General features: G+C 39.5%; 1 protein-coding gene across 1 annotated transcript; it reads left to right on the top strand.

Moving 5' to 3' along the window:
• The first annotated feature begins 12,587 nt into the window (after positions 1 to 12,587).
• On the top strand, positions 12,588 to 15,960 carry LOC127645705 (prostaglandin E2 receptor EP4 subtype-like). The gene is made up of 2 exons (XM_052129376.1): positions 12,588 to 13,490; positions 15,361 to 15,960. Exons 1-2 carry the CDS (start codon positions 12,588 to 12,590, stop codon positions 15,958 to 15,960), a joined length of 1,503 nt encoding a protein of 500 aa, XP_051985336.1.

Below are 15,960 nucleotides of genomic sequence, written 5' to 3'. Positions count from 1 at the left end.
TTCAAGTCCAACATTTTGATGCAATTACGCTTTTTGTCCCACTGTTTACGCTCACTTTAGACCAAACTGACTGCGTTTACATTAATGCCTCACCAAGACAAAGGACAATGGCGGAATTATAAAGTGTATTTGTTCAATTAGGCGCAATAGCGCTCAAACATTAGCCACCTGTCAATCAAACAGCGTGCGGCTACAGAAGTCAGGAAATAAAAAGTCAATCTTTTATATTTTATCTAGATCAACTAACCAGTGGTTGTCTTGCTATCGTGATTGATGTAATGAACACCCATGTTCTAGATGTAGAACAGAGGCTAAGTATAGAAAATTACTCAAAAGTTTATCATCGATATCAATCTCTCTTTTTTTGTATTTTTCAGATAAACATCAAGATGTTTTATCGCCCAGCTCTATTGATAACATTGCCTTAATCTCTCACATCAACCCAATAATCTCAGTGATAGATAGTTAAATTACAGGCTACATTATAGACACACAGAATCTAGTAAGCAGAAATATGAAATGTACCTCGATATGTTTCTTCAAATTAGAGGGAGGATTAATGCTGATATCTGGCTTGAGCAAGTTAATCTCACATGACACGATCAAGCAATTGGTCTTTTTCATTGCGAAAATCCCTTTCAGGTATTGAACTGTGCTTGAGGCATCCTCAACATCCATAAGAGTTGGTGCCAGATTTGCAGCTGCCATTCAAGTTTTTTTATTGTGAGGAATGCAAACTATTGCGAGGGTATGTAAAACAAATCTCGAGAGAATGCAAATTATTTCAGAAAATAAATTCTCTCCCTGTCCCTAGGACTCTAAAATGGCAATCCTTTTGGGTATATAATATTATTCCTCAATCTAGCCAGCTGAGGCAGAAGATGAACAATTCTAATATCTCCTTCTGACCAGATTCTAACAAAACCACACATTCCTTAGAGGAGCAATATTGCTACAAGCATGTTGTTAGTCACCCAAACCCATTATTCACAACACATCTTTAAATAATTCATGCCATTTCTAAATTAAAGATTCACCTAATAGTGGCCAAGAGACAATAGAAGGATACAAAAGTAGAGATATACTGTATTGTTTTGAATATAGTAATGCTTTGCTACTGTGAGAGGTAGTCTAGACCAATACAGATTAATAAAGACAGAATGGCTTTGTGTACTGGTGCTCAAATTAGATACAGTCCTATTCCTTGAGCTAAGGTCAAGGAAGGCTAGCATATTTCATACTAGGCGGTTAAGAGTGTGGGTTGCCCCAATGTTCACTTTGCCCTTTATCAAATAAAGAAAATACAGAAACTATGTGGGTGAATCAAGTGAGCTGACAGAAATAAAGTCCATGAACACCTGTGCCCTTTTTTACCACTTTCAATGAATACTTTTCTGTTGAGCTCCTGAAAAGAGCACAAAATCGTGTTCAGACCTCAGATAACACAAGAAACTGCACTAAAGCTCATCCATCACAAATCGCACACAACACACGATCCAAATACTGCACTGTACTGGGAAACATTATCTGTCTTTCATTTTCACTCTCTTGTGCTCTAATGTAATCTTTGAGACAAAGATGTTGTATTGTGATTGTTGCATCTCAACAGCAACAGTAGGATGGGGAGAAAAGAATAGAGAGAGAGAGTCAGAGCATGGAAAGCACGTAAGGGTGAAAGACAGAAAGAGGCTTAATGAGCTGCGGGAAGGCAAACGACAGACAAGAGAGAAAGAGAAAAACACTTCTGCCCTCCATTAAGACCCAAGCGCTCTGACAGGTCGTTATATCATTACAACAACATTTACGTCAAGGTATGAGGTGATGAGCGAACTGCTCCTCCCTCGCTGCAGAGCAGAGATTGCGTCATACTCCTACCAATATCACATCATCAGGGTAATTAGGGTCTGCTCGGGGGATAGGAAACTGTAAGGTATAGAATAGGTAGTTGATGGAGAATGAAAATTAGGCAGATGCAATGAAGAGACAGTGGAGGTTGTGGCTGCATAGAAATGGCTGCATAGAAATGCCACTCGGACCAACCTTAAGTCTCCCTCCAGGCTTGGTGAGTTTAACGGATGGGCCCATGCAGTGTATGGGCGAACCCCGGGGGAAAGGGCCCGACAGCTCCTCGAGGAGGCGAGCCCAACCTGCGATTGAATGGGGGCTCTCACTGCATTCGACCGGTAGAGTCCTCCAAGCTTCGAACTGGAGAGCCCATGATACAAATAAACATGAATATCTCACTTGGCATTCTGAATGGAAGAACCCTCGCTGCAGTTTGAATGGGAAAGCCCTTGTGGATTGCACAGGGTGAGTCAGGCCTGCCCAAGCGGAGGTGGGAATCCTAGCTGCTAGGGCATGTCACCCTGAGTATAGGAGTGGATCCTAGGTGCTCGGAATGACCACAGCCTCTCCTTCTGGCAATGGGGTTCCTCACAGCATTCAAACGGGGGAGTGCTCGCTGCACTTCGAACGGAGGAGCTCACATTACAAATAAACGTGAGATAACATGAGTGCTATAGGCAGGCCCATCCTGTGTTTTGAGACGGGGGACTTCCAGACTGTCCAGGATGGGGCCCATCCTGGACAGTGTCTGAATGGTTTGGCCGGCCTTTTCGGAATTTGACGATAAAGCAAACGTCCCCCTGACTCTGGATTAGAACTTGTGGCTAGTTAATCAGGGCTTGATGGGCCTTAATGATATGAAGATGGTTGGTACAGATGTAACCGAGGAATTCTGAAAACTGATCATCATCGTTAGGTGTGTAAATATTAGCCAAAATCAACCTTTGCCCCTGAATTTCTGCTAAAACAATAATGACTCTTCCTTATTGATATTTACTCTGTTTGAGACATTTGAATAGTAGATATTTACTTATCAACATAATGACTCCCCTGCTCTTACTTGAGCCAACACTAAAGAAAACATGCTCACTCCATATCTTCCCAAATTTTTCAGCTTCTTGAGGGAAAAGATCCGTTTCTTGAAGAAACACTATTTCTTATTTTTTACGTTTAAGAAAAGAAATAACCTTCCTTCTTTTTATGGGGTGCCCCAACCCATTCACATTCCACATGGAGAGAGACATTCCACTCATATTAACATTTGACATTGACATATTAGAAAAAAGACTGTGTGTCAAAAACACAATTATAAAGACCACATTCCAACATTAGTGCAACAATCAAACCCCGAACTTCCTCCAGAACCAAACAAACAGAAAAAGAAAAATGTGCGCATTAACTCTGCGCATGACAGTGCCAACTGGCATCTATGCCTCTAAACTCAAACAGTCCATGTACGTCTATGAGAACCCCCATGACAACTTTGCTGTTGGATTGCTCAAGTCTGGTGTTTCTATACATATTTTGTGAGACAGAATTACATAACAGAAAAAATCTATAAAACAAACTCAAGCCAATAGGCAGAATAAACACAAAGAGCATGTAGATTCATCCACATAACTGTCCCGAAGGTGTGTCCCTCCTCAAAACAAGCTTCAGCCACTAGCGGGAACAGTACAAAAAATAAAATACAAATACAAATATAATAAGGACGTTCAGTTTCCTCGGGCAGACAAACAAATGTTCATGAGTGCAGCAGATGACCTAATCCCTCCAATGCCCTGCAAAAAATACTCCATCAAAAATAATCCAGCTAATAGGAGGCATAAGAACAGAGAACGTGCAGATTCATCCACAACACTGTCCCAAAGGAGTGTTACTACACAAAACCAACTCCAGCCGCTAGGCAGAACTAGCAAAAAAAGAAACAAAAAATGCGCCCAGTTCCTCGGACGGTCAAGGGAACGTTCAGTGAGTCAGGCCCAATTGGCTGCAACACGAGCACCAGACAAAGACTTACTCATTACATTGACTTTATGAAGGACAATGCTTGATGGGGACATATAAATACTTTACAGCCATCCTTAGCATCTATTCTCAACCTGGTCGGGAACATCAGTGCAAAAGCGACCCTCCATCAATGCAAGAGTTTCTTGAAGATGTGTTACTACACAAAACAAACTCTAGCCGCTAGGCGGAACCAGCACAACCCCAAAAGGCCCATTTGGCTGCAATGTGAGAATCACACAATGACTTAATCTTTCCATTGACTTTATGAAGGACATCGCTTGTTGGGGACAGGTAAACATCCTTAGCATCTATTCTCAATTTGGCCGGGAACATCAGTGCAAAAGCGACCTTCCGTTGATGTAAGAGTTTCTTGCATACCTTGAATCGATTTGTCGAATTTGCAAAGTCTGGGAACTATAAAATATTGTGGTTCCTTCCTTTACTCCTCACCTTATGTGACACAAGATCTACATAAAAAGTATTAAAACTAGCAAAGAGAGCAGAACTCGCCGTTTACACATCCGAACCTTGCATGGCGCCATGTGACTTAGGGATGGAAGCTTTTGTTTTTGTTGAGGTGTGAGGCAAAGGAGGATACAGAGAGGAGAGAAAAATCAGGAAATGGCAGGTTATAAATCAGATGGAAATCTTTGAAATATTTTCAGGCTGTCTGGTATGTGTGTAGGATTCAGGGGGAAACTTGGAGAATGGAGTCCAGGCAAGCGTTATGGAGGAGTCTGAGATGATGGTATAAGGGAATTTTAGTACTGAACAGGGAGGAACTGTTGTTGGTATAGGGTTTGGTTCTGGGGACAAGGCTCTGAATTTCTAAAAGAGAAAATGAGAGAGGGAGTCAGCGATCTGTTTTCCTTTTAGTCTGAAATGTGCTCGGCTTTAATAATAAATAGGTTATGGATGAAAATCCAGGTTAGGTGCCTAAAAAGGGATAACAATTCTGGAGAACGGTATCTGCCTTAATTAATGAACTGGACAGTGGCTTGATTATCGCAGTGGACCAGGATGCTTTTAGACATCTGTCCCGACCTCAAGAGGGATACTGCTACCAGGATGGGGAGAATTTATAATCCTGTGGCATCATCTGGGAGAAGAGGTCTCCGAGCTTGAGGTTTGGCAGCCTTGATTCGCTGTTGGAGGTTGAGGAATGGCAATGGGGGAAGCAGAGATGATCTTGGTTTCAACAAGCTGTTGTGGGGAGTCCGGAGCGATGGACAATTCATCATCCAAGGGGATCAGGTCAAGTTCCTGAGACATCTTCAAGTATGGGTGGGGCGTAATCCCAGAAAACTTGATGCCATGTAGAGGTAAGCGGCTGTTTATATACTTTTACTCAGGTGATGAGATTGGTCGGATTAAATTACCTTGCTCCTCCCGAACCTTGTTTATAAAACTCTATTTGACTTTAATGTGTGATTTTATTATTTGAAAATCTATGTATTTTGCTATTTAGGCACATAGCTCACTGTGGACTTTATTCCCTGCTATTTTGAGGAGTGTTTGATACATCCATCCATCCATCCATCGTCAACCGCTTATCCTGTGTACAGGGTCGCGGGGGGCTGGAGCCTATCCCAGCTAACATTGGGCGAAAGGCGGGGGACACCCTGGACAGGTCGCCAGTCCATCGCAGGGCCGTGTTTGATACATATCCATTCCAATTAACAATCTTAATACCCGAGTCCCAACTCCTGACGAATAAATGAATAACTGTTCATGAATATATAACAAATGTTACTGTGCACATCTCTAGTAAATAACAAAAGTCATGCAGTCAACAGGAATGCATATTTTAATAATCCTATGCCCTAATCTACACCCTAATCCTAAACATCAATGGAGTAACAATTTTATTTTAGTGTGAAAATGCAACCTCTGAAACGCATTCACGATTGTTTATGTGAACGTGATTACCTCCTGGTTTCCATGGGACCCATGTCTCAGGTACTGTAAAACCACAGGGAAAGGTGATCACGATTAAATTGATGCAAATACTTGTGAGTATTCGGTAGTATAGGGTCGATTTCAGGACACGAACATTCTGAAGCATGACAATATCCTGTATGATCATGTTGTCAATGTAGTTTATATTTGTTTATAAGTTCATATTTGTCTAAATAACACATTTAAAGTATTTATGCATAAGCCTTTAGATCGAAATGTTTTTAAGACAAGAAACATAAATTCAATTAGGTGTGTTCAAACTTTTGACCGGTATTGTTTATCATAATCCTAAATCTCTAAATCCAAGTTAACATTATGAGAACAATACAACAGCTGAAGGTTTTAAACTACAGTCAATATCTAAAGCAGTTGTGCAAACCTGTATGTGTTTTAATTAGAAATGGACTCCCAGCAGTTAATCACTGAAACACCATTTCACTGGTACACAAAATAAAGCAATTGTTACTTTAGAAAAATGTCCATCCGCCACAGAGATATATGGCACAATTAATGAAGAAGGTTCACAATATTGAAGGTTCATCATGAGGCAAATACATCAAGATCATTGGCCACTAGAGACATCACTCATCACTCTGTAGTGTTTGAGGTAAACAAATGTGGAGTGGTGCACTCTAGCACAGCACACCCAATAACTGATGTGATGTGCACGAGAGCCACTTAATAAGCTAATATGGGTAGCAGCCCACTAGGGCGGAAGTATCTCCAACCCACACACTGAAGTTATGATACACACTTAATTTTGATCATATAGAAAATAAAATACACAGACACATCTGAGCCTTAAGCACACAATGTATATAAGAAGTAGTAAAGTATGCAGAAATACATTTTATAAAATGTAATACAGTTTACACTGTAGGGCATAATGTTTTCTGATGTTGCTGGGTTTCAGTGCACATGGGAACATATTAGGAAGCCCACTTTTAGTGGAAAGAAATAAGACGTATAAGTGGCTGTTAGGGTGGGAATAGCTATACAGATACATGTGTCATAACTCAGTCAGAGGTCATCTTAATTTCAGCCATGGTCCTTTGAGTATCATAGAAACTATATTGAGTAACAGTAAAAAATGCAACCAGGCTCAACTGTTTGTGTTACATTTCTATAATAACAGCTAAACTTGTAATTTATTGAAAAGTGCCATTTATTTCCAATCGATTTTTCATTGATTGTGTGTAATGATCCCTTATGTTTTTTTCTCTCTCAAGGGAGTGCCATCACAAACAGGGGGGGCGATTGAGAGGTGTTAAGAGCAATAATAATTGACCTGACATGGACCATTTAAAAGATTAAAGATTTAATTTTATTTTCCCTCGTAAAAATGCCATCAAATGCCATCAGTCACACAAATCCAGTCAAAGATCCTGTTCTTACGATACTGTTTGTAAATATAATAACTATTAAAATAATAAAACAGCTTCCTGTTTGACCTCACACTCTTACTTGAATCAAGTAATTGGGTGATTAGAAGAGTGAAGTCAGAAGTTTACATACACCTTAGCTAAATACATTTAAACTCAGTTTTTCACAATTACTGACATTTAATCATAGAAAACATTCCCTGTCTTAGGTCAGTTAAGATCACTACTACATTTTAAGAAAGTGAAATATCAGAATAATAGTAGAGAGAATTATTTATTTCAGCTTTTATTTCTTTCATCACATTCCCAGTGGGTCAAATGTTTACAAACTCTTTGTTAGTATTTGGTTGCATTACCTTTAAATTGTTTAACTTAGGTCAAACCTTGGGTAGCCTTCAACAAGCTTCTCGCAATAAGTTGCTGGAATTTTGCCCCATTCCTCCAGACAGAACTGGTGTAACAGAGTCACTTGCTTTTTCAGTTCTGCCCACATATTTTCTATTGGATTTAGGTCAGGGCTTTGTGATGGCCACTCCAATACCTTGACTTTGTTGTCCTTAAGTCATTTTGCCACAACTTTGGAGGTATGCTTGGGGTCATTGTCCATTTGGAAGACCCATTTGCGACCGAGCTTTAACTTCCTGTCTGATGTCTTGAGATTTTGCTTCAATATATCCACATAATTTTCCTTCTTCATGATGCCAACTATTTTGTGAAGTGCACCACAACATGATGCTGCCACCCCATGTTTCACAGTTGGGATGGTGTTCTTCAGCTTGCAAGCCTCACCCTTTGTCCTCCAAATATAATGATAGTCATTATAGCCAAACAGTTAAAGTTTTTTTTCATCAGACCAGAGAACATTTCTCTAACTTTGTCCCCATCTGCACTTGCAAACTGTAGTCTGGCTTTTTAAAGGCGGTTTTGGAGCAGTGGCATCTTCTTTGCTGAGCAGCCAATAAGGTTATGTCGATATAGGACTTGTTTTACTCTGGATATAGATACTTGTCTACCGGTATCTTCACAAGGTCCTTTACTGTTGTTCTGGGATTGATTCACACTTTTAGCCCCAAACTACATTCATCTCTAGGAGACAGAATGCATCTCCTGCCTGAGCGGTATGATGGCTGCATGGTCCCATGGTGTTTATACTTGCATACTATTGTTTGTACAGATGAACATGGTACCTTCAGGCCTTTGTTAATTGATCCCAAGGATGAACCAGACTTTTTCAGACAATTTTTGTTCTTGGCTGATTTCTTTTGATTTTCCCATGATGTCAAGCAAAGAGGCACAGAGGTTGAAGGTAGGCCTTAAAATGCATCCACAGGTACACCTCCAATTGTTTCCAGTTAGCCAATTAGCTTATTAGAAGCTAACTGGCTAATTTCATTAAGGTTTGGCCTTATTTTCTGGAATTTTCCAAGGTGATAGGCATAGTTACGTTGGTATATGTAAACTTCTGACCCACTGGAATTGTGATATAATCAATTAAAAGTGAAACAATCTGTCTGTAAACAATTGTTGGAAAAATTACTTGTGTCATGCACGAGAGATTAATGTCCTAAACGACTTGCCAAAACTATAATTTGCAAATATGAAATCTATGGAGTGGTTACATTTTTTTTAATGATTTCAACCCAAGTGTATGTAAACTTCTGACTTCAAATGTAGATATATGCGTAACACACACACACACACACACACACACACACACACACACACACACAAGCACAGAAAAGCAGGGTTAAAAAAAGCTTCCCCTCTCACGCCCACAATCGATGTGGGCGTGAGAGTATTGGTGTCTCTGGCCAAAAGGTTATTGTATAACACTATGAGTGAGATGGTCACCTGGGGTGCTGGCACTCACCACTGAATCCAGCCTGCATTAAAGTAGAATCTATTTACAAAGACAGGGGCTGAGCAGATCCACCACTACACACGATAGCATCGCTTCTGAACACCCAAGGGATGATGAATTCTTTCATTATCTCAAATTAGATTTTAACCCCTGTGCTCATGACTGCTCTCAAATACCTGTGGTGGAGAGAGTGAGAGCTTTAATGAGATTCTGTTCTGAGAGAAATCGTGATAGCAAGGTTCCACATGTCATCTTACATCCTCCCTTCATAAAGATTTCTGCAGATTCATAACCCTTCCTGTGCCTAAATACTCCCATATGGACTAAAAGACGGCTGCCAAGATTTTCCCTGTCTAAAGAAAGCAGAGATCAATATCTCTCTAGTCTCTACTACTTATACGTCAGCTCAGGATGAGCAGTGTTTATGTTGGCCTAAAAATTGAAATCATCATTGATTAAAGAACATTTTCTTGTCAGCTTCTAAAATGATTAGATTTTGGTTTGCACAAACAATGAAGTCTGTTTTAGTACTGCATAAACATATACAGGTGCAGTGATGGATGTCATATTAAAACAACGGCATTGTCTTTTGTGCCATTTTCAAACAATCAGGGAGTTATCAAAGAGATTCATAATTAATTTAAGGCATTCAATGATGGGGAAAAAACAAAAGAGATGACAGGGACAGACAATACATCTGTTTGACAAAACACCTTGACCCTGAGAAGATCCAAATCCGAACCTTTATTTCCTGATCATCTGACACTAGTTGTATGCACTGCCTGAAAAAAAAAATTGCCCTTTGAATTTAAATAACCAAATACATAAGAGCACATGATTGTATCATTATTGCAGTGATGAATATGTTTCAGCTGGAACAATTCTTTAAACCCTAACTGATGCAGTGGGTAGCTTCTCATTTCTTACACAACCATGTCGGACGATGTACCTTGTGGTTGTGGAAAAGATGTTACTGTGTTTCAGAAGGAGCAAAGTATTGGCCTGCATCAAACAAAGAAAACATCTGAGGATGATTTATGAAATCACTGGAATTGGGTTTAGAACCGTCTAACACATTTTTAAAACCTGGAAGGATTGTGGTAAACCGTCAGCTTCATGGAAGAAATTTGGTCGGGAACAATCTTGAATGTTCGGAGATCACTAAAACGTATGGTGAAGTCACATTGTAAAAAATCAAAAGTAAAACTCACGGCTATGTTTAATAGTGAAAGTAAGAGCAGTTCCACATACACAATGTAACAAGAACTTACAGAATTGGTACTAAACAGCTGTGTGGCCACAAGAATGCCAATTGTTAGTGAGGCTAATTGGAAAAAGCGACTTGCTAGGGAGCATAAAGATTGGACTGTGGAGCAATGGAAAAAGGTCACGTGGTCTGATGAGTCTAGATTTACACCATTCCAAAGCGATGGGCGCGTCAGGGTAAGAAGGGAAGCGCATGAAGGGATGTCCCCATCATACATAGTGCCCACTGAACAAGCCTTGGGAGGCAGTGTTATGATCTGGGGTTGCTTCAGTTGGTCAGGTCTAGGTTCAGCAACGTTATGCGGGAATAAAATGAAGTCAGCTGTTTACCTGAATGTAGTGAATGACCAGGTTAATCCATCAATTGATTTTTTATTTCCTGACGGCACGGGCATATTCCAGGATGACAATGCCAAGATTCATTAGGCTCAAATTGTGGTTTAGGGAGCATGAGGAATAATTTTCACAAATGAATTGGCCACCGCAGAGTCCTGACCTTAACCCCATTGAAAGTCTTTGGGATGTGCTGGAGAAGACTTTACGGAGTGGTTAGACTCTAATCAATACAAGATCTCGGACAAAGATGAATGCAACTCTGGTTGGAAATAAATGTTGTGACGATGCATAAGGTTGTTGAAACAATGCCATGACGAATGTGCTCCATAATCAAAGTTAAAGGCGGTCCAAAAAAATATTAGAGTATGCAACTTTTTTTGAGCCAGGCAGTGTACTACATTAATAATGCGAATACAAATAAAAAATAACTGTTAAATCTCACAAAGCCAACTGATGAAGGGGATAATTTTACTTCACCTGATTTCCAAGCCACAGATCTACACAGAATAAAATCTGAATAGGTGATGTAATCAAATCATTGCATAGCAAATACAATTCGAATAGAAGTAAATACCACGTTTTCCCTTCACACATTAGAAAACAGGGCAGGCTCATGAGAGAAGCATCACTGAAGTGACATTTTGCCAGAACTGTGAAAACATAAGTCATTTCATTCTAACCTCTATTCGAACAATTCCATCACATGCTCGCAGGCTCAGCAATCTACGGATATTATTGCGTTTTTTTTTATATATTTATCCCTGTACGGTACACATTAGGTTCTGACAGTAAACAATTTTTCCCATTTGATTTTCTGACATAAAATATCTCTAATAATAAAAATTACAAGATAGTTTTGAAAAAATGTAATTGGGAATTGTTGCCATATGGCAACTCTGTTACACAATGGAAAATGGTCCAAAAACTAGTATTTATATATATAAATGATCAATCTCTCCTTTATTTAAATGAATATTTATTGAATGAATTTATGTATTTATACACTTGGAAACTAAAACTGAGTGAATCATAATAATTCAGAAATATTGTTTATTATCAATCGCATTTTCACTGTCACTTAAGCCATTCTCACTGTTGTCAATCAGAGAAACGAACTGTGCATTCTTCTTGCCCTTTCATAAAAATACAAATTGTGGATATGTTATCTATGCATAGCTGCAATTACATTATGGTATTAACATTTCTAAATAATAAATACATTTCTAATTAGAAAATACATTTTAGTGCAGTTCCATTGTAGCACAGCATTGCCATACAGCATTCATATTTTATTTTTATTTTTTTTAAACTATAAATATCATATCAATATTTATCCCCTTTTCAACAGTATAAAACATGTAACGGGCAGATTCATTTACAGTCACAATAGTTTTTACACTATTAAATAGATATGTTTGAGCACCTAACCCCACCCCTACGCCTAAACCAACAAATTCTCAACAATATAAAAGACATAATATGCAGATAAATGTACAATCACAATAAAAGTGAGCAACAGAGAAAGGCATAGAAAGATGAAGCTCTGCAAAAGAAAGACATTACAATGAGTTGGGATTGCTATAAAGCTTGACACTATTGCAATTCCTCAATGAATTTGACTATTACTGCCACACACACCTGCGTTTCAAATGATATTTGGTTGCGTGTGCATCAGCTCAGGTTGGGGATATCGACTGTGGCGTCATTCTCACTGCTGGCATCACAAGGTCGGAAGAGAAGCTGTGTGATCCTATACAAGCAGTGACTCCTATGAGTCCAATCGAGGCCACAACACAGAGGGATGCAAGCAAATTTAAGAGGTAAAAGCTTTGTTCTCTGTCTCGTTTGTTAACTTTACTCACCCTCACTTAATGTCAAGTGGATGCAAACAAACAAACAAACAAACAAACAGCACCTATTGCGTTCCTATGGATAAATTGAGCGTAGACTCTCCGTTTTTGAACTCACTTAAACTTTTCAACCTGTCAGATATGAATGATTCGTTTTTGAACGTGGACTTCAATATGTCAGAAGTTATTGTGCCTTTCACCAACAGCTCTTCGCGTGCCTTGAGCCTCAACTATCGCTCTCTCATCACTTCAGCCACAATGTTCGGCGTCGGAGTCCTCGGAAACCTCGTAGCGATCGTGGTGCTTTGCATCTCCAAGAAGGAGCAGAAAGAGACCACCTTCTACACCCTGGTGTGCGGAATGGCCATCACGGACTTGCTCGGCACCTGTTTCACCAGTCCAGTGGTCATCGCCACATACATTGCGGGCAGGTGGCTGGGTGGAGAGCTTTTATGCCATTTCTTCTCCTTCTCCATGCTCTTCTTCGGCTCAGCTGGGATGTCTATTCTGTGCGCCATGTCAGTAGAGCGATATCTGGCCATAAACCACGCATACTTTTACTCTCAACATGTGGACAGGACCATGGCACGGTTTGCGTTGATGGTTACTTATCTGGCGAATATCGTGCTGTGCATGATGCCTAGTTTTGGTTTTGGAAAGCATAAGAGACACTTTCCGGGAACTTGGTGCTTCTTAGACTGGCGCGCCATGGACTCAGTTGGTGCCTCGTATACATTTCTATACGGAGGGTTTATGTTGGTTTTGATCGCCGTTACGGTGCTGTGTAATTTCGCCGTGTGTCGTTCGCTGGTTGGGATGAGTAAGATGACTCGCATGGTCAGGACAGAAGTCTCCGGACACACAGGGTCCAGACGCAGGTTCCCGACTTTAACAACCGTCACATCTGCGGCAGAGATTCAGATGTTCTGGCTGTTAATATTTATGACTATCGTGTTCCTGATATGCTCCATCCCTTTAGTGGTAAGTTTTTTCATCTTGTCACTATAGCCTATACATCAATTGACTTTGATTTGATGGAGAGAATTTTTTTTATTTCAAATATTTGTAATATTTATAACAAAATGGTTTCACCCCTTGATTTTTAAATAAATTATAATTAATTTGATTTCAAACTTTTTTCAAGAATTCTAGCTGTTAATGACTGTTGTACATAAGCAATATCACAATCGCGCTATATGGCCCTAAATCAGCACTGATTGTGCTGATTGTGCTGATTTAGCTCGATCAAGTATTTTGAATGCAAGAACATAACGCATGTTTGTATTGTGCTCAATATGCTGCCTGCTGAAGGGTTGTTTTGTTCACTGTATAAACTACGCATTGCCATGCAGATGAAGTTTCACTTACTGCCGTCTGGAGTAAACAAGTGGTACTACAAGCTTGCATTGCTCAGGAACCTTCCTTATTATAATATATAGTCCGTGGGCATTGCGATTAATTGCTTTAGTTTTTTTACGTGTTATTTTTAATAAAATTGATCGCACTTAATTAACGTGTTAAATCGACAGCCCTAATATATATATATATATATATATATATATATATATATATATATATATATATATATACACACACACACACACACACACACACACACACACACACACACACACACCATCAGTATATAGCCTATAACAAAGAATTGCCAAGGAGCAAAGAAAAGACGTTTTGCACATTATTATTATTACGTATTTTCTAAATCTGCTGAAAAGGCAAGTAAAATTATTCACGTGCCCATATAGCCTACATGATAACATGATTCCCAGAATGGTCATACAGTGATGTCAAATGAAACAGGTCAATTTGCTCATACATTACCGTGAATTATTATTATTATAACTTTTTTGGTATAATGTACGAATTGAGTGTCTTATAAAGGAAATTAATATAATAATACCGATTAATAATATCTACAGGAAATGCCAAAAATAAATAAATAAATATATATATATATACTTTACAGGCCACTGTATTATTTATTTATTTTGTCCCCTTTTCTCCCAATTTGGAATGCCCAATTCCTACGACTTAGTAGGTCCTCGTGGTGGCGCGGTTACTCACCTCAATCCGAGTGGCGGAGGACTTGCCTCCGCTTCTGAGACAGTCAGTTCTCTTATCTTATCACATGGCACATTGTACATGACACCACGGAGACTCCTAGCATGTGGAAGCTCATGCTACTCTCTGCGATCCATGCACAATGTACCATGCACCCCCTTGAGAGCGAGAACCACTAATAGTGACCACAAGGAGGTTACCCCATGTGACTCAACCCTCCCTAGCAACCGGGCCAATTTGGTTGCTTAGGAGACCTGGCAAGAGTCACTCAGGACACCCTGGATTTGAACTCGTGACTAGTGATAGTCAGTGTCAATACTCGCTGAGCTACTCAGGCCCCCCAGGCCTCTGTATTATGTCTGTTTGTGTTAATACTTAAAATGTGTGGAAAAAAGACTGTAATTTAAGGTTAAATGACTCGCGTAATGAACACTACAAGTAAGTATAAATGTATATATAAATAAGCAAGTATATATAAGTATATAGATGGAGCCCAGATTTGTATTGTCAAGTTCTTGTGATATAAAAATGACTCCATATTTAGGCCCATTAAAAAATATCAAAATTACTTTGAAATCTGAAAGTAAAAAGATTTTCATCATAGAAGAGTTGTAGCCTATTCAAGTAATTGTTTTGTATGAATTGCATTTTTCATGTATTTTGAATAACTAGCAAAAAACTAAAGAAGAAATAGCATCACATCATTGACATATGATAATTATTATTGTGATTTGTTCTATTTTGATTTAGTTTGTTTTGTTCAATTTAACAGGTGCGTATCTTTGTAAACCAGCTATATGGTCCTGCATACATATCATCAGGTGGAAATCCAGATTACCGCAGTGATCTCTTGGCCATCCGATTCGCCTCCTTCAACCCCATCTTGGATCCATGGGTTTATATTTTGTGTAGGAAAAACCTATTGATTAAGGGATGTGCGCAACTCAAACGCACGATTGGTCTGAGGAACGGGGATCATAGTCGTGTTTTTGGTTGGATGGATAGTCGGCACTCACCTCCATCATTTGCGCACAGTAATTACACAAGTTACGCGTCGTTGCACACAGCCACCTGTAGAAACGAGGCTGTGAAACAAACCTGCAGGATCAATAAATCCTATGTGGGCTTGACACTTCGTCAGGCATGGGACTTTGATACAGCCCTGGCTAACTTTCATCCTTTCAGCATCGAGCAGAACAGTATCATGGGTTTTGATGAAGATGGAACATCAGACTCCAAACTGGACCTCGCCAGAACAGTTGGATGCAAGGGGCTACCAGCTGCTACAATATTAGAGAATAAAGCTGAAATAGTGACCTGCACCTTTAGTACACCAAGCTCATGTGTATCAGAAAAGGACATGAGACAGTGA

The sequence above is a fragment of the Xyrauchen texanus genome, chromosome 6 (genome assembly GCF_025860055.1).
Source record: "Xyrauchen texanus isolate HMW12.3.18 chromosome 6, RBS_HiC_50CHRs, whole genome shotgun sequence".
Lineage (NCBI taxonomy): Eukaryota > Metazoa > Chordata > Actinopteri > Cypriniformes > Catostomidae > Xyrauchen > Xyrauchen texanus.
The sequence above is the reverse complement of the archived record's forward strand: the minus strand, read 5'-3'. Positions and strand labels throughout refer to the sequence as shown.

Bases quoted from the DNA above. Each gene is read 5' to 3' on its own strand.
- LOC127645705 (XM_052129376.1), top strand. From the start codon at position 12,588: ATGGATAAATTGAGCGTAGACTCTCCGTTTTTGAACTCACTTAAACTT. The intron at 13,491-15,360 runs GTAAGTTTTTTC...TCAATTTAACAG, and splicing joins TATGCTCCATCCCTTTAGTG to GTGCGTATCTTTGTAAACCA.